The 23,553-nt window shown below is 40.5% G+C and overlaps 2 protein-coding genes across 25 annotated transcripts in view; one reads left to right on the forward strand and one right to left on the reverse strand.

Annotated features, from left to right (window-relative positions):
• LOC129751152 (TLD domain-containing protein 2) overlaps positions 1 to 19,324 on the forward strand; it is a 637,530-nt gene extending 618,206 nt beyond the window's left edge. For all 24 annotated transcript variants that reach the window (XM_055746481.1, XM_055746483.1, XM_055746482.1 and 21 more), the window contains 4 exons: positions 9,173 to 9,294; positions 9,352 to 9,511; positions 9,579 to 9,748; positions 16,231 to 19,324. In XM_055746481.1, the coding sequence (XP_055602456.1) occupies positions 9,173 to 9,294; positions 9,352 to 9,511; positions 9,579 to 9,748; positions 16,231 to 16,366 (588 nt within the window). In that variant the 3' untranslated portion in view covers positions 16,367 to 19,324. The remainder of the gene's footprint in view (positions 1 to 9,172; positions 9,295 to 9,351; positions 9,512 to 9,578; positions 9,749 to 16,230) is intronic.
• A 1,466-nt stretch (positions 19,325 to 20,790) lies between these two features.
• Positions 20,791 to 22,701, reverse strand: LOC129753376 (uncharacterized protein K02A2.6-like). Its single transcript, XM_055749194.1, has 5 exons — positions 22,378 to 22,701; positions 21,898 to 22,285; positions 21,587 to 21,819; positions 21,169 to 21,538; positions 20,791 to 21,095 (listed from the first exon to the last, which is right to left on the reverse strand). The coding sequence occupies exons 1-5, from the start codon at positions 22,699 to 22,701 to the stop codon at positions 20,791 to 20,793; spliced, it is 1,620 nt and encodes a 539-aa protein (XP_055605169.1).
• Between the last annotated feature and the right edge of the window lie 852 nt (positions 22,702 to 23,553).

Below are 23,553 nucleotides of genomic sequence, written 5' to 3' on the forward strand. Positions count from 1 at the left end.
GGCAAGCGAGGTATTCTACTTTACATTCAAAAATTTCAAATTCTATAGAGTAAAAATCTTGACTTAGAACTGATGCCATAACTTCGAAAACTAATCTCAGGTTCAAAATTTTGACACAGTTTTTCCGAATTTTCTAACTTGATGATTGAAATCCATGAAGTTTATTTCTGAATATTAAACATTAAATGAGATTTTAATCATTTCGGTGGTTTTGGCTCCATATTACAAAAATAAAAATTTAATTCCATGATCAATGATTTTGTTCCATGTTTGGAATCGTAGTTCAAATTTGGTTTTGCATTTCATTCGAAATTTTAATAATGATTTTCAAAACTCCTATTCTTTTCAATATTATGATAATAATTTTCCGTATATGCATGAAAAAAATAGAAACCATCCTGAGTATTTATTTCACATTCAGATTCGAAGTTCTTAAACTAAATTCTCATGCAGAAGTAAAAAATGAAAAAGCATAAAAATGGCGATCCAGAATTGAAAACTCAGATCAGATCAGATTAATCACTCTAAATGAGAGTTTAGTTTAGTTTCAACTCAGTTTCACTGATTGAATTGAAAATGAATAATTGAAATAATGAATTCAGATTGAAACCTAAAAAACTAAAAATTTTAATAAAGATTCACGAAATGAAATTCACTCCTTGGTTCATATTTGAAATTCTGATCTGGAATGAAAAAAAAATTAGAAATCGTTTTTTTTTCTGAAAATTTAGAAACCTTATTGAAATCTCGAAACAGATTCAAAATTTGAATTTTGAATTTATTATTAGAATCATTTCGTAAACGAGTTGTACGACAAAGACATCAGGATAACATAACATATTAACACATGACATGACAAGTAATATAAATCGCACTGATTTTTTAAATTTACAATATTCAATCAATGTCAGTTGTGTATACAAACTCATCTGAAAATCACAAATATTAAAAGAAATTTGAGATTATTTTGAAATTTGTGTTAAATGAAATAAATTTATTTCTATTTTAATAAATCAACCCACTGGATTTGAATTATGGATTTGAATTTTAATGAAAAATATTCGCAGTTAAAAATCATGTTATCCTCACGTTAAAAAAACACTAAAAATTAAATTTTTTTTTTTGATTATAAAGGCTAACTCATTTTTGAAGCTCACAATAATAGCTTTATATATGTGTGTGTGTTCAATTCATCGTTCAAGGATTATATTGATTGATAAATAAAAAACCTATTAAAATAAAAATATGGAAGTCCAAGTTATGTTGTAAATATTGAAAACACAAAGCCAGTACTAGTTTAGTTAACACAGCCCATTGCGATTTAACTTTGAAGTTGCTACTTCAAATCACTTTTCGAGCTTTTCGAAGATTGTTAAAAAAATTATGATCGATTTAAATAGGAAGTTTGAAAAAATAAATAAAAATAAGATATTTATAGGATTTCTAGAAAATTATGTTTTCTGAACACAAAAATCAAGATTTGAAGAACGAAAACATACTTACTCAAGAAAAAAAATGCATAAATCGAAATAGAAGGACCATAAAATTAAGTGAATTTATTTAAACATTAACACAAAATATGGAGATGAAAAATATAACTTTTTAAATCTAGTCGGTGAGCCGTTGTATCTTTTTCATGATATTTACGGCTTATGTTCTTCCTTTTCTTTGACCTTAATGTTTCTCTAAAAATTTTCCAACCCCTTGAAAATTTGTTAGAGTTTTTAATTTAAAAATGAATCATTTTTAGGTGAAATCAATCATTTTTAACTGATGAAACCAAAACCAACATGAACAACAAAAACCGATGCTGAATTTGTTTATAATCCTTTCAATTGAAGAATAATGTTTATTTAAGATATTCTAATATCAAATACAGTGATCTTAAAAAAGTGAAAATCTAAAAAAATCATTACAAGTTTTTCTGACTTTACACAATAATGATGAAAAAGGGTTTTATTTTATTTGCCAAATTTGTTGAAGACGGCAAAACGATTTGACTTTTGCTATTAAAAACAATCTAAAATTTAATTTGGTTGATATTTTTTTTTAATTTGCCAAAATTCGTATTTCACTGAATAGGAAACTTCTTTATCGTTTTTCGATGAAATCAAAATTAGTTGCGGTCTACGAGAAATTTCATCATTAATTCAAAACCTTTTATTCAAAATTTCTGTAATGTTTTACAATTTTGTCAAAAAATTTTTGAAAATTCTTAAATGATTTTACCTATTTTCGAAGGTAATTTCAAAAAACAAAACCTGATAGAAAAAAACACTAATTGAATATTTAGATTCTGGGCCCTCAAATTAATCTAAATAAGCTCATAGATCTCATCTTTGATAAATATGAATTTTGTTGCCTTCTAAATTTATCAAAACCCTTCTGAATGTGAAGCTATGCATTTAGAAGAACAAACATGTGCTTCAAAAAATTCTACACAAATTTTGTGAAGTTTCTAATTTGTTATGAGGTAGCAAACAAATAGTTTCAAATCGATGTATCACGCTGTTTTCAATCAATTTAAGCTCAAGCACGCTCATTTTAGCAATTTGAAACTTTTGGTAATTTAAAGCTATTTGTAGTTTCCGAATCATTTATGTAGAATTATTAAAAAAAACATTTTAACCAAATTTGTAGAAAAATCGACCTCCAATTGTTAATATATTCGCAGATTTGCTTAAGCAAACCAAGGCAAATTTCCATGGGAACTTGGGCGATCCCTTAGAAACAAAAATGATTGAGATGAAAAGTAGCGTGGAGGGTCCCAGGAACAGTTTGAGCTTCCCAGATTTGATATCATTTTTGGACGAAACAACAGAGGTACAAAAATCTTTCCATGTTTTTTTTTTCAATATCAACCCAAATTTTGATCAAAATTGAGAATTTTTCTAACTCTTCGATATAAAAGATTGTAAAGCAACTTTTTGGAAGATCCTAAAACATTTCGATAAAATGCTTTTCAAAATATCTAAAATTTACACTTTTAGTTTCGGCGTCCTCTCTAAATTTACTATTTTAGCTTAATGCAAAGAGAAAAGAAACGAAACTTCTGTAAATTATTTTAAGCGCATGATAAAATGACTCAAATTTTTTTTTTAACACCCCAGAAGACTTAGATGATAATTTTATCTGGTACTCATTTTGTCCGAATAAAGGTGGTTCAATGCCAAAACTAGGTTCTCAATTTTCATATAAGGATATCATAAAACGGGGTAACATTGATCATCGGGGTAATTTTTTTCACACAATCATCAATAACTGAGTCTAAAGTTAAAATATCTCAAATCTAAATTGAGTTTCAAATTGGGAAAACTTGCTTTCTGTTTGAAGATTTCAAATGTAAGTAAAAATGTAATTTAAAAATCTTGAAAAATCTATTTTTTCGAAGGCTACCAAGCAAACACCCTTCCTGATGAAATCAAAGCGTTTAGAAGCATTAGTTTGATTTATGCAGCAGTTCAACTTTTTTCCTTAGTACATAAATGTATAGTTTTGGTGTAGTTTTTGTTGTATTTTGAGGTAAATTTGCGATACTTAAAAAAGTAGGGACATTTTCCAAGAGTAAGCCACTCTTAGGTAAAAGGCTAGAAACTAAAGTGGAAAAGGCTAGAAATTAAGGGGGAATAGCGTGAGGGCCTAGGAAATTGAATGAAAGATAAAATTCATTAGTTTTTGTGGTTAAAATTGTATAAGTAATGTTAAAAACATTAGCCCCTGAATTTAAGCAGCAGCATTATATAACTCAGAATTTACTGAACCAAAAGTTTAAAATTTAGTATCTTTGAGCCTCCGAATGTATTGTGTTCAATTTTGTGGAGTTTCATGATTAGTTTTATATCATTTGAGTTTGTTCCGAACTGCGTTAGCAATTGATAAACTAGCATTTGTAAATATTATGAAGGTGTTTTGTATCCTTTATGATCAAGAGAACTCTTTAAAACCGTCAAAATAAAAACTTATCAATGTTGCCTCAAAGCATCAAATTCTAAACAAAGTCGAAATAGATTTTTAAATCAAATTTAAAGTAGTCTAATAAATTTTTGCAACCATGTTTTACGTTTATAGAAGTCCAATACTGGTTTTAAAAATATGAAACATACCACATTCCCCTAAGAAAAAAATAATCGAAAAATATCGGAAAAAGTGATCAATTTTACCCCGTTTTACGGTACCTCGATAATCTCAAGTTTCTGAATTTTTAATGATGCCTCGTTTAGCCAACGTTTCAAAACGAGTTTTGAGGGCTTTATTATGCCTTATTCATTATTATTTTCGGCTAAAATTTAGTATCGATCTACTTTAAAAAATGATGGCTAAAGAAGGTATTATGCGCACCGAGAACAACATTTTGCCAGTACCTCTCTAATGTGGACCAAATTATACCAGATTTTGCTAGCAAAACAGATACCTAAATGATGCCTGTTTTTGCAAAACCCTGAAAAGTCGCGCACTATCACGGTAACGAACGAATTTGCTGTTGTGTTTAGTTCGATTTAATTTTGAGCACCTAATTAAATCTAATTTTTCATCACAGAAAATTGAATATCAAATCATGCTATCATTTTGAACTTATTTTTCTGCTCTATCGCAATAAACAAAACCTTAATGATACCTTTGTTTTGTTATCTTAAAAAAAAAACAATACAAAATAGTGTTTTGTTTTGGTCTTGATGCCATATTAAGGTATTGATTTTGTATCATATTTCGATATATCAATGCTTTTTGCCAGCTAATTTTGCCATCGGTAAAAACTACTATATAAAATATGCTATCATTTTGGCATTGATTGCTCATTTTGGTTACTATTTGCTATCGATTCAGGCATCAAAGTTTACTCGGGTAATAACTTTGTATTTTAGTAACAAAGTTAAATCCTCAATATATCCAAATAATATTTACAAATTTTCAAATGGATCTCTGTTTTATCAAATTTTAACCCTTGGATCTTAAAAACAGAACTATTAGAGTAAGCTTGTCAGATTGGCCAGTTTTATCCGGGTTTGCCGGGATATTTAATACAAATACTAGAAAAAGTCCGGTCCTGCCCAGTTGCCCGGATTTCATTAAAAAAGCCCAGATTTTCCGAACTCATTTACCTTATTTTCCAAATCGTAAAAAAAAACAAAATTACTTATGCGTATAAAACGGCATTTTTCAGCAAGATAAGTTTTTTTCTGGTTTTTTTGTTGAGTAGTTCTTTGGTTTTCACAAAATTTGCCCGGATATTGCCTAGTTTTTAGAATGACAATTTTCAAATCATATGCCCGGAATGGTCCAGGTTTTTAAATAAAACAAATTGGATGTGTCCAGCCCGGATACGTGCTGAAAAAATTCTGACAACCTAATATTAGAGGAAAACTTATTAGATACATACCTATTTGAATTCAGTTGCTGAATTTTGTCAAAATCAGCTCTGAAATGCTAGACATAACAAGCAAAACATGTGTAGGTTAAGCTAGTCAGATTGCCTAGACTTGCAGGAATATTGAAAAACAAAATTTGGGAAAGGTTTGGTCCGGCCCCATTGCTTGGATTTCACCGGATTTTGCCCGAATTTCTTCACATCACTAAATCAAACAAAACACTCTAATTGAACATTAAGTTAGTATTTTTTTTTTGTTTGCCCTCTAAAACTAAATTTTTTGAGCATGTCGTATCAAATTGAACACTAACAATTTAAAAAAACTTTGTTTTGAAATTCTAAAATACTATTCAAAACAAGTTGATGTGTTTCGATAAAAGAAAGAGGGTTTCAAGTGTTTTCTTTTTCTCAATTTTAATTGAATTCTAGGGTTTTCCCAAATTTGTCCGAAGTTTTTGTAATCAAATTCCCGGATTTTTCCAGGTTTTGAAAAAAAAAGCACAGAATTGCTATAAACATAAGACAACAATTCTATAATTTACCAAGTAGTGTAGTTCGATATTTCGAAAACAAAACCTGAAAGTAAAAGTGGATCAAAAAACCATCCATAAAACGAAGACATTCGTCTCCAAATTCAAACTTCAGTAGAAAAAAATCCTACCGATGAACATCCGCTTGCCGCTAATTACCGGTATACATGATAATAACGAGGGCAACCGGAATTCATTCACGAGTTTTCGCGTTCCGTTTGCCATTGATACCGATACCCATATTATCGTTGAGCTCGGTTTTATTTGTCTGATCGACTTTGTTCGACTGCAATTTCATTCAACGCATTATCGGAAGCGCACCCCCCCTAATGGGTGGGAGTTTTCAACAGATTTGTTTGTTTGGAACCTTGCTCTCAAAGGGCGATCTAATGTGCGAATAGTCACCTTACAGTGATGGGTTTTGTTTTCTTAATCACTTAAAATTTGATTCCAATAAGTTTTCAATTTATTGAATTTTTTTTTTTAATATTAAACACTGTGCCTATTTTTTAATTTTAAAACTTGGATGATTTGATCACTTTGGGAGCACAATACTCCCCCGGATAAGTCAATCGTGTAAACAAATAACATTTCAAAGTTGATGTGGAACGCACGTAAACAAGGCATTAAGCGGCGTTAATGAGCGGGCCCTTCATACCTGTTAAATTTGATTAATTGTTTGTAATCAGCTGTGATGGGTATTCGTGTTCTAGCTATGTTTTGCCACTTCCATTCATAATCGAAGGTTCCAGTAAATTTCCATAGTAATCGAGCTATTCGTATAGGCGAGCCCTTCGGATTGAAGTATGTGAAGAGATTCAGCAAATCGATCATGTGATCAGACCGTCTTTGGAAGTTTTATTTTTGTGTAAAAATCTTTGAAATTGGTTTGGACACATCTGTTGATTAAAAGGAATTCTATTGACTCAATGATTCGAATGATTGAGATTTTTGCCTATCAGTTTTGATTGCAATTTACAATTTCAGCTAGTAGTAAATATTTTTACGATTTGAGACAAGAAAATGTTATAAGAAATTTTATATTCTTGAGTAGAAATATTGCATGGGTTGAGACTTCTGCTATACATATGGATTGAGTCTTCTGCCGAAAGAAACTGTTAAAGACGATGTAGACTGGCTCGTGTGAAAATCTATCAGAGCAACTAAAGATTGCGGTGATAAGAATTGATTTTGCTCATTAATTCCTCAAATTTGAAAAATTTTTGATTAAGACTTCTGCTTATAGAAAGAAAAATACAAAGTATATTATTGTATTTTTTTTATAAGCAGAAGTCTCAATCAACAATTTTTCAAATTAGAGGAATTAATGAGCAAAATCAGTTCTTAAAACAGCAACCTTCAGTTACTCTATTATTCAACTATAATATACGACTGATGTCATGCATTTAACAATAATTATAGTAGATTCAACTATAATTATATGATTGATTTGATTATAAATATGACAGATTCAACTATAGTTATTTATTTGATTTAATCATAAATATGATAAATTCAACTGTAATAATATGATTCAATTAATAATAAATATGATAAATTCAATTTTATTTCTATGATCGATTCAATGAGGTCAACTATAAATATTGTAAATTGAAATACTGGTCAGAAACTGCAGGCCGAATCCTAAAAACAGCGGTACTATCGTTGCAAGAAACACCTACTGGTCTCATACTTACGATTCATTTTTTTTATTTTTGCTGATGAACACGGATTAACACTGCAGTATTCAAGTATCACACAATAAATCATAATAAAATAGTTTTATTTACTATATTTATAGTTCAATACCTAGAATCAATCATACATTTGTAGTTGAATCTACCATATCTACAGTTGAATCAATTGTACCACTACAGTTGAATCTATCATATGTAAAGTTGAATGTAAGAGGTCAACCAGAAATGTACAGTTGAATATATTATATTTATAGTTGAATAATTATAATCAATCCTATAATTGTAGTTGAATTCATTGAATCATATTTACAGTTGTTCGTTTCACAAATCAGAAAACACAAGCAACTGCATCGGATTTTATCCAAAATATCCAAAATGAACCCTCTTCCTCCGTATTCCGGCGAAAGGCGACTGCGGAAATATCGCTCAGCCAGACGACAACAAAACAAACCTGCTGTTGTCGTTTAAATTTTTGTTTTGCTTGCGAGCTAAGCAACTGGCAAATAAAACCGTAATCTGTTTCGTCTTAATTCATAAACTCTATAGTATCTAGTAGATATCTTGGGCAGCAATAATGTCGGCATCCAAACTGGACAATCTGTCGCTAGTCAGATGTTTTGGGTGACGTTTAGTGTTTGTTTTCGTATGATTAACCAGGGACCGGCGAAGCTAATTTCTCCTAGGCTCAAATCAAATCGGTGGGATTGTACCCTTTTTTCACGATTTTTTTTTTTGTTGGGTTGTTTTACAAAAATTTACAAAATAAAACCAAGAATTTTTAGTTTATCTTTTTTCAAAATTTTGAAGGTCTTCCTCTTCAGTATTATATCCGGGAAAAGGAAATCTGATTATCTTTAGCTTATCGTCCTGATCGTGATTAAATGTTCCAAGAATAGGTAGTCAGTGGATTATGTGTTAGATAGGTTTGTTGTTAAAATAAACTAGATGCCTTAAATGTTTAGAACGATTTCTAGACGTTAACATAAAAAATGCACTCTAGCGCTTTCGTGGCACTGTAGAAGCTAAAAATTGTATTAATGTCATAGTCGCATTTGTTTTCACAACAAAATACAACGAAACCTATACGATATTTTTCCATTTATCGCCCTTTTTGCTAGATTACTTTTCCTCTAGTTCAACTGTATCTGTCGTTTCTAAAACATTTACTAGTACACTTCAAGCTGCTGACAACAACAAACAAAAACCCAGTTCAAACTTCAAACAATCCAAACAACAATCAGAATTTAGCTATTCCATACTGTAGTAAATTTTACCAACAAATTATTGTAAATCTTCTAATCTCAATAAAATTCGTAGAATTTCTGTCTCTCACATTTCTTGCCCTTCCACAAGCGTACTTTAGCCTGTTGTTCAGCCTGTGATGTAGATTTTGAAAGCCTGAAAACACATCTTAAGTAGATTCTCTAAAAAATACCAATCAAATTTCGACGTACGAAATCGAACCCAAGACACGGTAGTTTGTAGTCGAACATTAGGACACTTCTAAATAAAAACAAACTTGCAAACAAATAATATCTTTTACTAATTTCTGTTTTTTTATCCATCACCCATACATTCAGGTACTGTCTATGAGCACAGATGACTACCGAAAGGCGACACTGTTTGCGAGCGGTTCCTTCGATCAGGAGTTCCAGATTCCGGATCTGATCGGTCAGACGGAGATCCTTAGCGAGGAGCATCGGTATGGCCGTTCACTTTCTGTTGATCATCCCAAGTTTTAACCTCTATTTATTCACAGTGAAAAACTTTGCGGCCACCTGCCAGCCCGGGCCGAGGGTTACTCGTGGTCCCTGGTGTTCAGCACCTCCCTGCATGGTTTCTCTCTCAACTCCCTGTACCGCAAGATGCAGAAGCTGGAAAGTCCCATCCTGATAGTGATAGAAGATACCGATCACAATGTGAATTACCCACTTCAATCATTATTTTCCGTACGCAAATTTATACTCTTTTTTCACCTTTTTTTAGGTTTTCGGTGCCCTCACCTCCTGTTCGCTGCACGTGTCGGACCACTTCTACGGCACCGGCGAGTCGCTGCTGTACAAGTTCAACCCGCACTTCAAGGTGTTCCACTGGAGCGGCGAGAACCTGTACTTCATCAAGGGCAATCCGGAGAGTTTGGCGATAGGCGCCGGAGAGTGAGTATAGTTTTAGGTGTACTTGAAAACGGGATAGTCTGGTTGCGTGATAGTTCTATAAGTTGTAATCGACTCAAAAACCAATCTGGGGTTAATAGTAGAGTTTTAAATTTTCATGTACTTCAACTGGGGAATTTCAAGGCATTCCAAGGCACGGCGAGCCACCGCGTCCCCCCAGTTTGCTACTCTGGGTCCATGGGTACAATGGGAAAACTCATGATATACTTCTCCGTGTATACTCCCCAAACTCCACCTAGGGTCGCAGACCTGGTTCTCACCTCGAACTATTTAACACACTATTCTTCAATAGTGGGAGGTCTGTTCGCGCTAGTGCGGTTCAAGGCAATACTCATTGACGAGACCACTTTCAGCAAAACCTCTCATCCTCATGACTCGACGTTCGAATTCTCCTCAAGCGACTTGAGAACCGACATCTCCTCGCAATAACTCGAGATTCCCACACAAACCTCTCCTCTTCACGACTCGAGGCCTGATCTCTCCTCAAAAGGCTCGAAATCCGACCCCTCCTCGCATCGGCTAGAGGTTGACCTCTCCTCTGCACGATTCAATGCCCGATCTCTCCTCTAGCGACTCGAGATCTGACCTCTCCTCTTAATGACTCGAGGTGACCACTTATACCCCTCCTCTTGTTGACTAAGGGCCTGATCCCTCTTTTTACGAATCGAGACCCGACGCCTTTTCATAAAGACTCGGGGTTGACCACACAAACCTTTCCTCTTCAAGATTCGAGGCCTGACGTCTGCTCTAAGGACTCGAAGCCCGACCTCTTATCTCCAGGATTCGAGGTTTACCACCTTGCCCGTCGTGTGCCAATCGAGAGCAGCTTATCCTAGACTCGCGCCTGTCGCAGCACACGCGCGTTACTTAACACAACGACTCGGATGATTCCCGACAAATACGTCATCCACTCCGACTCGAATGGCTCACCCGGCGTCGAGTGTCACTCTACCTGTGGGTATTATCCGATTGTGAAATAACTCTTTCCCAACGATTTCCACTGCGAAGAAGCTCAAGTCTTATCCCCGCAGCTTTAGTCGTTGGGATCCTACGCATGAACGTGGCACATAAGGCAAGATGTTGCCTTATCTTTGTAGCTTCAAACCGTACTCGACAGCTCCCCTTCGGGTCAGTCTACTCCAACCGTTATCCGGTCTTCTTGATCCCCTTGGCTGGTAACCCTAGGATTTTCGGCCCGCGGCTTTTTCTGCCCGTCGTGTGCCAGATCGAGAGCAGCTTGTCCTGGACTCGCACCTGTCACGACACACGTTCGGGACTTTGAACGCTACGACTCGGATGTTTCCCGACGGTGACGACATCCTACTCCGACTCGAGAGGCTCGTCCGGCATCGAGAGCCTCTCTACCCATGGGTATTCCCCGACAGTGGTTAACCCTCTTCCTGCGAGATCCACTACGAGCAAGGTAAAGTCTTATCCCCGCAGTTTCTCCCTTATAAAGCGACACTACTCGGATACCCCCTGACATTAGGATACCCTACACACGTTCGAGGCGCACCCCTGATCTCCGCTATCCAGAAGTTTATGCCTTATCTTTGTTGCTTTGATCAAGGGATCGGACGCACACTACTAAGATGCTCCCCGCCGATGGAGTCAACCTACACCGTTCGCGGACTGCCGTTGATTCCAGCTCCTCTGCAGGGCAGTCATGATCCGGGTGAACCCATCGCTAACCGCGTGCCAAGTGTTGTAATCCGTACACATCCTCTGCACCACGTTAGCAGCAAATCTGTCGCTTCGTACCGCCGAAAACCTCGGACAGGCAAACACCACATGTTCGGGTGTTTCCTCTACGACACCACAATCTGGGTAATATGACGAAGCCACATGTCCAAAACGGTAGTGGTACTTCGTGAAGCATCCAAAACCAGTCAGCAATTGCGTCATATGAAAGTCCGCTTCATCGTGTCTTCTTCCGATCAAGCTTCCGATGTGCGGGATCAGACGATGGATTCGCCTTCCTCTCGCTGAGCTGTCCCACAGCTGCTGCCAGTTGGACGTCGAGTCCTCGTTGGTGAACCGAGATGGACATGACGCCCGCCAGACGGCTGGCGACAGACGGCTTCGGACGACATGGTCCGGTATCCGCTGATAACCCGCAGTTTCATCAGCCGCTGAAAGTTGCTAAGTCGTTGTAGGTTACAGTGTCTTCCCAGGGCCTGCCTCCAGGCCGCTGCTCCGAACCGCAAAATTGACGTGGTCACGCTTGCCAGTATCCTCCTTTTACAACTGCGGATTGCCGGGGAGTTCGAAATCATCCGTGTGAGGGCGGCCGTGGCTATTGCCACTCTCTTTCACACGTAGTCAACGTACTGCGGCAAGTAGCTCAACCTTCGCTGTTGAGGAGTCTCTCGCCAAGAGGACTACATCGTTTGTAATTCCTACGAGTTCAGCTCTCGATGGGAGACTCGTTTTAGGAGCTCTTTGTATGTGATGTTCCACAGGACCGGGCCGAGTATTGATCCCTGTGGAATACCCCCCGAAACCTCTTGTATTCGTAAACTGCAGTTCCACAAGCCTATACGGATATGCCGGGATCCTCGTTCGGATGAGAGACGACCCAATCGCTGTCCAACTGACGCTGTTGACGGCGTTCTTCACGTCCAGAGTGACCACCGCACAAAGGCGGAGCCCTCTCCTCTTTGTAATCCAGGCTCTGTCCGCTACCTCAATGACAGAGTGGATGGCATCTAAGGTGCTGCGTCCTCTACGGAAACCAAACTGTTCCTCCGAGAGTCCGCCCTCACGTGCAGTGTACCTCTGAAGTCGGTTCTTAATCACCTTCTTCAGGACCTTACCTGCTGTATCCAGTAGACAGATCGGCCGGTACGCCGATGGGTCTCCTGGAGGCTTACCCGGTTCTGGCAGAAGGACGGGTTTCCACGTATCAGGGAACACCCGTTCCGTCGCGTACGCGTATCGTTGCAACGATGTCCAGAACATATCGGGGAACTCCCTGATCGCGGCCTTCACTGCGACGTTCGGAATGCCGTCCGGTCCGGGGGCCTTTCTCGGTTGGAGAGACTTGGCGATCTCGTGAAGTTCTTCCACTTTTATCCACTGTTCGGCGCTGGTATCCCAGTCATGCGGGACTGTTGGCCAGCGGGTAATATCGTGCTGTGGGAACAGCTCATTGATGATGACTCTCAGTTTTTCAGGGCACGTTTCAGGTGGTGCACCCCATCGTTTAGTTCTGCCCATGACTATCCGATAGTCATCACCCCATGGACAGTCGTTGGCGTCACGGCATAACTGCTTGAAACGTGCCCTCTTACTTGCGTTGATGACCCTGCGGAGGGCCGATCTCGCGCTTGTGAAGAGTGGCCTACGCTCCGTTTGCTCTTCTTGGGTCCTTGCATTCTGCATCCTGCGCCTTGCCCTATGGCAATCGGCACGCAGACCCGCAATTTCCTCTGTCCACCAGTAGACGGGTGGCCTAGTATTTTTACGCTTGGCCCTTCTCGTCATCGAAGCATCGCAAGCGCGAGCGTCAGTTCTTCCGCGAACAGGTTGTCCAGGTTCCTCTCCCAGTGCAATACTTCGACAAAGACGTTCTGGTCGAACTGTGTTGTCTTCCAGAGGCGTTCCCCTGTCCAAGACTCACGTCTACCTGTCCGCGTACCTAGCCTAGCCGATAGCGGATCGCAAAGTGATCGCTATTCATGTGACCTCGCTCACCATCCAATCGCATACCAACCCCGGGCTACCGAAGGTGACATCTATGGTTGACTCGCTCCCGTTCCAACCCTGGTAGGTACTGGTGTTCCCTACGATGGCCAGCTCCACATTCAGCCTTGCCAGGGTTTCTAAAAGAATTTGTCCTCTGGGGTTTGTAAGGCGGCTACCCCATTCATCGGCCCACGCGTTAAAGTCGCCAGATATAACAATGGGGCTTCTACCCGTTAGCACCTTTACCATCTTGTCAACCATAGTGCCGAACTGTCATCTGCCGCAACAGCTGGTGTGCTGTGTAGCAGTGGTTGAGGTTAAGTTGGACGACCTCTATGCTCTTGGCGCCCGGGGTGGTACCGCCTGCGCCTTTTTGTAGGCGGGGCACCTAGGGTTGCCAGCAGCGTGGCCTCCAGCGCAGACAGGGCATTTAGCATGCTTTTGCAGTTAGCCGACTTGTGGTCGGTTTCGCTGCAGCGCCAGCATATGCCGCTTCTGTCCGGCCCAGTGCAGTCGAACGACTTGTGACCGTTCTCCAAACACTTAAAGCACATGTCCGGTTGGTGGGGGACGGTACGCAAACGAACTGACATCTGGTGAGAGCGAATTTTGCACGGCTCGACCAGTGCCACCCGCAGTTTTTCTTCCGTCGTGACTTCATCCAGGTTTTTAACCCGGATGGTCACCTCCTTACAGAGGGCACGCACCTCAGCCTTGTCGCTAAGGGCTTCGGCTGCTTTAGCCGTAAGGGTCCCGCTGGAGTTTTCCGCGCCACGCTTAAGTTCTAGGATCATCTCGCCGGATTCTTCGAACGTTTTCGCCTAGATCAGCGAGGTCCTCATTTGTACGAATCTGTCGCCAGACATCTGCGTACGTGCCCTCAGGTGCTTTGACAACAATCGCCTCTCTCTGACGCGACATTTGCGTCGTTGGGGTCGGGGTTTGGCTTGTTTCGTCTCCACACCTTTGGGCCTCCGTCTCGAGCGCGATACCGTTCGCCATCCGGTATTTGCGCTCGTCGGCTCACCTGCGTTCTCTGCAAGGCCTTCCGCCCGCTTGGAAGCGCTGGACGCCGGATCCTGTCGTACAGACGGATCCTTCGCTCTTTTTCAAGGGTCACCGGGTTTGAGTTCCCCGGCCATCGCTCCTTTGGTCTGGCCTCGGGTTCCACAAGATGTTCCACCACAGCTTTGTCGGCTGCGATGAAAAGCTGCATCACCCTGACTAGCTTCTCGCGTATTTCCTTGTGGAAGTCCAACCCCTTCACGCATTCCACAAGGTCAGCTATGCCAGCCATGGCCGTGACCAACTCTACTGGAGCTTCCGGAGCATGGAGTTCCGGGGAGCTCAGTAGATCCTCCAGCGCTTCCTGCACTTCATCGCACGGGTCCGCTCGAACCTCGCTCGGTGTTTCCATCGACTTCGCCGTCGGCTCCACCGGGTTGGCAGATTGCCTGACCGGCGAGCGCCTAAGGCCACTCCCGCCGAACGGGTTCTGGCTCTCGCCTTTATCCGTTCCGTCCTTTTTTGTTTTATTGATGTTTTGCTAATTATGAATCCCATGCGTAACTAGGTAAAAAACGGTCCACTGCGCCAGTGACCTGCTTAGCGCAGCAAGGACTGGGATACTGTGGGGTGTGTCCCGGTGCCCCACAGGCAACCTTTAGAGACTGGCGTGACTTAACGACTCGCAAGCCTTCCAGGTACATCGGCACGGTTAAGCGTTACACCTTCACCAAATGGAGTCGGTTTCCGATAGTGTTTCCATTGCCGTGATCAAAGTTCGATAGCAAGAGTCTTCATAAGAGGGGGGGGGGGGGGTGGGTGGAATTTTCTCGGCCGTTCATTTGCCTAAATCAGACACGTTTCCACTCTGCACCACGGGGAGGTGGAACTACCAGCCCAGAGGCCGTTTACTCGAGCCTGAGCGATTCGAACCGCATAGTGGCCGCTCTCGTACTGGACCTACTGGACAGAGAGCGTCGTAACTCGTAGCTCTACATCGATGAACGGATTTAGGAATGCATCTATTAAATCCGAATTCAGGAAGAGTCCACTTCCCGCTGATGCGATCACCTTTGATGGTTTTTAGACCCTTTTTTAAGGTTCTATTCTGTTTACGTACTCAAACAGATCTACTTTTGGAATAATGACACTCTGATCTTAAGACGCCAGATGCTTGCATTTTTGGACATAAGGGTAGGAATTTTCTAACTTCTATAGACAATTATTCGCTTGTGAGCCGCAGTCAAAATGCTCGCCAAATAGTAGAACAATCCTTTTGGGTTATCATGGTTTTTCGACTAAGTGTTGCGCTCCTTTAGAGACTTCATAAAGGACAACAGGAACTTCCAGATGCCCTTATCTCGATAGATGAGGGCGGCATTCTGAGTATGCCTCCATAGTGATAGCTATTTGAGAATGCGTAAGAGACTAGTTCTCAACATCAACGATACAAATCGCTAGCTCAGCTGATTCCTCCAATATCTTCATATCTATCTGTCAACATGAGGGGCTCCAGTAGGGATGAATCATCCCAAAGGATGAAAATCCCGTACAAAAAAAACGAAGGGCTCCAGCATAAATAAAACTTAAATTTCAGTCGATTGATGAACCTTGGCTAACTATCCATATTATTTACGCGATTGAGTCTGTAACCGCGTAAAACTCTTACTCCAACATTTGTTTGAACTTTCGTGTGTCTCTTATTCTTTTTTTTAATTCTTTTTTTTTTATTCTAAATTCTGGCTTCTCGCTGTTCCCTCTTTCCATTTCAGTGGCAAATTCGGCCTGTGGCTGGACGGTGATCTGAACCAGGGCCGATCCCAGCACTGCAGCACCTACTCGAACGAACCGCTGGCGCCGCAGGAGGATTTCGTGATCAAAACCCTCGAATGCTGGGCGTTTGTCTAAATGGCAGCAGTAGCAGAATCAGCTTAGCAGTAGAACATGAGCGTGTGTGTGCTTGTGGAATGTGTCTCAATGTGTTTGTTATCTCGGACAAATATATTCGTTTGCGTGTTTGGTTGTGTGCCTGGATGTGAGCCGCCTGCAGGCGCTCCATCTGTTACTGGGAAGCGTATTGGTGTGTATGTGTGTGTTTGTTGGAAAAAAGGGGGGTCCGGGTATCCCCACCCATGATTGTCGAAACTTACGAGCAGTGATTTGGGTTTGGAAACGAGAAAATTAATTTTAGGCATGATGCTACTTTTAAGATAAACTCTTGGACGGAAAAGGCGTGTGTAGTGTTTAGTAGAAGCAAGATTTAGAGAACAAGATAAAACATTGTGAAGAATATTACGGAAGAGAAAATACAAATACAAGAAACCCATTTACAAAACAGAAAAAAAGAATTTATTAGTGCAACCATAACTTTATATGTTTGAAAAGAGAAATTAATTACAAGACAGCATTCTAGTGGATAGAAGAAAGAGAGACAAAAAAGTACATATGCCATCATATTAGAAACAAACAAACAAAAAAACAGAGAAAGGCACGTTGTTAAGAGTATAGACGTATATTTATATTTATACACAACATAACTATTATAAAGAAAAAATATTATAATTATAATAAACCGTTCGGGTGGACGGGATGCCATCTTTCGGGCAGATTAGAGATTGATCGTTCGACAGTTAGACAAAATGCTAGGGAGAGAACAACCCCGAAAGATGGCTAGTAAGACGTTTGTAGTCGAGCACTCGAGAAAGCCACTATTAATTGGTGATTCGGTGCGAATCGAGACATTATATGACTTTTTAAGGTAATCGAAGGGAAGATCAGGAAGCGAGAGAATAAGTAACAGTAAAAAAGTAGCAGGCAAATGTTCATAAATGTTGCAACGCGTCAGCAAACAATACCCTCGTGAAGCATCAAGCAGCTTGCTTATGAAACAAACATAAAATGCAAGCAATTGGAAAGGAACCATTCATTTCATTCTTGAGCCTTATTAATGTCTCACTTTGAATCGAAGGATCGGTGGAAGCTTTTTTTTTATTTTGACTCTATCTCTGAAAGCGGAGGTTTTATGTCGATATTTTGATATTTTTTACAATTCAATCCAATAACAAGATTAACATTTGATAATTCCTCAAAATCCTATGGGTACGATATTCTGCTTGATCTGATACTAGGAGTTCATTTAACATTATCAATACCTATTAGACTGAATCGTTGGTTTTTTTCTCATGTAACGATCTTCGAGTCAATGTGAGACAAAAACAAGGCACGAGATGCTTCAGACTATCCTCACAAGCAAAATCTAACTCTTGAATGAAAACAGCAAAAAGCAGATCGCGAATGAAATGCATAACCTCTCTACAATCATAAGAACAAATAATAAGAATAAAAAAAACAAGAAATATAACGTTTAATAGACATGGTTATTTCTCATAAGCAAACAAACAACCAATTAACCAACAACTTGTTCGCAGATGTTTTCATGGTAAATCAATGAATCAAGAACTGATAAGGGAAAGCATTGCAGGATCGATCTGTTGAAAAGAGAAAGAAGGAAAACATCAAATCCCTGCTACTAAAATACCCACAATATATAGTTGAATTTGCAGATAACAAACAAATATTTTGTTAGGAGTAGTGAACAAACTTATCGTGAAAAAAAAATACACCCACACACATCTAGAGACTGCTTTTCATTCGTTTCATAGTAGTGAAAATAAAGCAAAACGTGCTGTTGTGACATACTCGAGCTCGAAGAAAACATAAAAACTTCAACGAAAAACATTTAGTGCATGTGTAAAAAAATACCGAAATGCATTCGATAACATTACCCTTACTACATTCGTAACTGCATACATGTAAAATGTAAAACTTAAATGAACCATCAACATCTATTCTCTCAACTGAACACCGGATACAGTCCTTGACTTAAAACCCTATACATCGGTCACCATTTTTCATCAAAACCAAAAGCGTGTTTTGGAACACCCCAATCTATCATCGATCGATCGATCGAGAAGGTGGGATACTGAAAGTGCAATTCACCTACACAAAAAAAAAAGTCAACCATCCACCACCCCACCAGTGTGATTGTTCATTTAAAAAAAAATTAGTTAACCCTTTTTTTGGAAAAGAAAATCTTTTTTTTTTTGTTTGTTTTTGTTTTAGTTCGAGATTCTTCCTCTATTTATTTTTAAATGTTAATCTTATTTATGTCGCGCGCCTCAACGATTCGAATCCATTGCTCGACCGCACGGATGTGTGAAATTGAATCACAAATTCATAAGATCACAAAAAATATTGGCTTAATAAGTTCATCAGAAAAATTCATTCAAGCATGATAATCCGACTTCAACCCGCATTCAGACTGGGGCTAAAGGCGAGAAGGACTAATCCTAAACATTAGCTTAACCATATGATGTTTGTTCTGTACATGTTTTTAATAAACCCACACCGAAAGGGAATATGAGGGGGCGTGGGACGTTGAAATGGCCCCACAAAATGCTATTGTTGTGGGTGCAGAGTCACACGCACTTTCTAGCGGTTAGTTTTCTAGTACTTTTAGTTTTTAAATTATTGTATTTTGGCTGTCCAGAGAGAACAGTTAATCCATTTTTTAAAACGTGCTAGGTTTGTTACAAACTGTTGGTTCGAAGTACATATATGTGTATAATTCGTTCGATTTTCTGTTTGGTTCGTGTTGATGTAGTTAGACAAAGGTTCAGTGTTAGGTTGAAACATTATAATACCAAATCAGTCAAAAACATACACACGTAAGAACACAACAGACAAACATTGGCGCATACAACACACTGCTAGGTGTTAGGAGAGAAGGCTTTGGAAGGAGTTATGAAAACCTACGTACTTTAGGAGTCAGATACAGAAATATACAACAGACAATGAAATAATTAATCATGTTTATTTTATTTCAGTTATTTACGTTGCGTTTGTTTGAAAGAAATATGTCCTTGGTTCACTTTGGTTCGCTGATTATTGATTTCTTAAAATTTGTTTTCGAGCCTTCAACATTTCTAGTTTATATTTTGCTATTGGAAAACATATACCTAGGTTTACAAACGTACCTACTCGATTCTAAGATTAAAAAAAATCAACAGAAATTTTTTTCTTCAAATTTAGATATTTCTGCTTCAATAATTTCCACTTACCCGACTTGAACAAGATTTTAAGTTTATATTTGGCTTAGTCTAATGAAGAGTAGAGTGGCTCAAATCAGTCGACTTAGATCAGACTAGGGGAAGGCATTGTGTAACTAAGCTAAAATTTGTATGGAATTTCGAGAATTTTTTTAGGAACATGAAAAACTTTCATTTCACCAATAACTTTGGTCTCTATAGGCCGATTTGATGATTGTTTGATTAGAGAGACTTTGAAATAGGCCAATTTCTTTTTAATATATTTTTTATGTACATAATTGTAATTGTTCTTTATTGATTTAACGTCAGCCCATCGATTACATGTACAATATTTCATCCAACGGTCGCATTTTGAATAGAGGTATGATGAAAAAAAGTTATAAAGCTTTAAAAATGACCAATCAGAAGGACATTTTATTTGTGAACTGTCTTGAAAGAGTTAAAAAATCACTGAATATTTAGATTTCAAATGTTTCGTGCTGTGTTTTCGGTAGAAATAAACTAAATTCTACTCATTTACAGCAAGTTTTATTTCCTGTGTACTAGTCGATACAAAAGCGAAAACTTAACTGGCGAACACGAGTGCGTATAACGGCGAATGTCAGTACGACTCGTTACAGGTTTGAAGCCGAAGTTGCGAAAACAGGGGTGGTAGCATCTCCCACTTCAAAACTAACCCACGACGTAATCTTCGACGTAATCAAGCGCTTCGGAAGACGACTGTTCCTGACTGGTCTCGGGGTCTTGACTGTAGCTGGCTGACCTGGACTGGATACCGTTGAGCCAGCCTCGTCGTTGTCAGAACTGTCCCCGTGGTGATGGTCTACAGGAACTGGTTCGGTTCCAATCGGTGGAGCGGCTTGCTGTACCGAAGACTGTTGCTTGAGTTCGAAATCACCCACCAAGATCTCCAATGGAGTGGGTACTGTTGACGGCCTCGACAACACTGAATCAAGGCCGAAGTTGGTTCATGTGCGAGCGAATCAGCTTCCTCCGACCTGTCTGGTAATCAAGGAGAACGTTGAAATTGACTCCTCCGATGACTTCGATAATAGATCCAGAAATCCATTTCCACTTGTCTGCATTGTCGTAGAGCTTCGCGTAGACTGTGGAACCCACCGTGTACTTTGGACATTGCTTGTCAGGCTGACTGTGGAACACTGGTGGTTTTAGTAGATCGAGCGTTGTTCGCATTGACCTGCCCATCATTTCTTCTGCAGGAGACTACCCAGCAAGCGTTGCACTGGGTGTAGAACGGCACACCTGAAGAAAGGTTTGAAGAGCTTCGGCAGACGGTACTTCTACCCCCTCTCCGATTTTTCGGAGCGATCGTTTCAGCGTGTCTACGAACCGCTCCGCTTGTCCATTCGACTGAGGATGATATGGAGCGGTACGAATGTGGATGATACCTAGCTGCTCACACATCTTCTTGAACTCGCTGCTACAGAACTGCGTTCCACTGTCGGTGATTAGTGTCTCCGGAATACCGAATCTGGCGAAGGTTTCCAGAAGGAATCTGATAGTAGCAGCTGCGGTTGTCGATCGCGTTTGGAATATCTCAAGCCACTTCGACTACGAGTCGACGATGACTAAGTAGTATACCTTCAAGCGGACCTGCATAATCCAAGTGAATCCTCTTCCAAGGTCCATCTGTTCGCGGCCTCGGTTGAGGTTGGAAGTGTGGTGGAAACTTGGCTGCACTCGCACAGATGTCGCATCGACGAACAAGATCCTGAATGTCGTTGTCGATGTTCGGCCAATATACCCCACTGCGAGCAATAGCCTTCATTCTCTCCATGCCTTGGTGACCCCAGTGAAGCTGTCTCAGTATCCGCTGACTGTAGAACTCCGCTACAACTACATGGTCCTCCATCATGATGCATCCGTTGACCACTGATAGAGACTCACGGCGAGAGTGGAAAGCTTTGAGTTTTGGATCTTCAATCTTACGAGGCCAACCATTGTCGATGAACTGGACAACCTGCTAAAGGGTTGCATCCTTTCTTGTTGCGGCACTGACCATCTTGAAGTTCACTGGCAGGGATGTGAAGCAATCTTCAAGACTCTCGTTGACATCCTCTTCCAGACTGATCGACGCGACAACATACTCTTCCTCCGGCTTCTGATGATTGCTGATCAGCCTTGAAAGCACATCTGCGTAGCCCAACTTGTCTGTAGAGATGTATTCCACGTTGAAATCGAATCCCAGCAGCGATAGAGCCCACCATTGGAGTCGATAGGCGGTGTGTATGCCTTTTTTCGATCCAAATACTTTCAGCAACGGTTAGTGGTCCGTCTGCAGCGTAAACTGTCGTCCAAGTAGCATGCGACGAAACTTCGTTACTGCGAAAACCAGGGCAAGGGCTTCTTTTTCGACCTGACTGTAGATTTGTTCCGTGCTGGTCAATGATTTCGAAGCATGCGCAATCGCTTTGAGCTGGCCATCCGGAAAGAGATGCGTGATTACTGCGTCTACTCCTGTTTTCGAAGGGTCACCCGCCGCAATAAGCTCTAGTGATGGATTGTAGTGGGTGAGTAACAGGTCTGACTGCATCACATTCTTGATGGTTTCGAAAGCTTCGTAGCACTGTGCACTCCACACAAACTTCTTGTCCTTTTTCAGAAGATCATCGAGGGGTTGACGGATGCGATGAATTTCCCGAACGAACTTTCCGTAGAAATTTGCTGCTCCGAGAAACGACCTGAGCTCACTGACGTCCTGACGATTCAGATTCAGTCAGCGTTGATGATGAAGCCCAAGTATCAGATCTCTCAGATCCGATCCCATTCTCTCAGATTGGTAGAAGTTGCACTTTTCCGCCGCAGGTGGAAACCGTAGTCCTGGAAGAGCTCCTCCAGAATGCGATCGTGCTGTTCTCGACTAGCGCTGTAGATGGTGAAGTCATCGAGAAAACTGTCCACCCCTTCCAGACCAGCAATGATTTTGCTCATGAGCTGTTGGAAGGCTCCTGGCGTGGATTTCACTCCCAGGGGCAAACGGTTGAACTGGAATGGTGTGTGTTTATCGCAGCATCCGCTTCGAATCGTCGTCGACCTCGACCTGAAGATAGGCGTCAGACAAGTCGATGATGCTGAACACCTTGCTTCCCGACAGTTTTGAAAAGATGTCCTCATGTGTCGTTCCGGCCGGTCGAGTAGTCGGCACAGACTCGAATTTTTCCTCCCGGCTTCCTGAATCGAGACGATTGGGTTTGCCCAGTCAGAATAGTCCACCGGCGTAATTATGTTGAGCCGCTGAAGCCGGTCGAGCTCCTCGTCGACTTTGGGAACTGCATGGAACGGTACCGGTCGTTTTTTCGTAAATACCGGTTGAGCATCGGGTTCCAGGTAGAGTTTCACCTAAGTCTTCGCACAGTGACCAAGTGAATCCCTGAAAACTTCAGGAAAACGATTGATAGGTTGGATTGAATTGGAATGATTTACCTGATTGCAGATACTGGTTAACAGCTTCGCTCAGAAATCGAATGCGTTGATAAAGTCTAGATCGAGCAAGTTGAGATCCCGCACTGACGTAACGTAGCAGGTTCCGTGCTGTTGTTCTTCGCCGATCTGCATCGTACAGGTGATTTCTCCCAGAAGAGGCAACTGTTCACCGGACGCCATGTTTGCTCTGTGTTCGGTTTGCGGCAAGCCTGCTCGGAAATGATGGTGATATCCAAGCCACAGTCTAGCTGAAGTTTCACCGCGTGTCCATCGATCCGGGTTGTCACATACTTCCGCCCACTGCGCACTTGATTTACTGCTGTTTGCTTGGTTTCGCTTCTTCTTCTTGTTCCGTTTCTGTTGCTGCTGCGGCTGTTGCGACTGTTTGTTTTCGTTGGTCGTTTTGACAGTCCGGTTGAAGCAGCTGCAGTATCCTTCTTTGTGATTCCGGCGTAAGTGACATAGTCGTCGGCATCACTTTTCACCATCCGGAGGCAATCGTAACGTTCACTGAAGAGCAATTTTTGTTGACCGAATACCGTC

The sequence above is a fragment of the Uranotaenia lowii genome, chromosome 3 (genome assembly GCF_029784155.1).
Source record: "Uranotaenia lowii strain MFRU-FL chromosome 3, ASM2978415v1, whole genome shotgun sequence".
Classification (NCBI taxonomy): domain Eukaryota; kingdom Metazoa; phylum Arthropoda; class Insecta; order Diptera; family Culicidae; genus Uranotaenia; species Uranotaenia lowii.

Excerpts from the sequence above, each read along its gene's own strand:
- LOC129753376 (XM_055749194.1), bottom strand. The coding sequence starts at position 22,701 with ATGAGGACATCTTTTCAAAACTGTCGGGAAGCAAGGTGTTCAGCATCA. Across the intron at positions 22,286-22,377 it reads TCCACCTGCGGCGGAAAAGT|GACGTCAGTGAGCTCAGGTC; the intron begins GCAACTTCTACC and ends CTGAATCGTCAG. Across the intron at positions 21,820-21,897 it reads TTTCGCAGTAACGAAGTTTC|GCATACACACCGCCTATCGA; the intron begins GTCGCATGCTAC and ends GATCGAAAAAAG.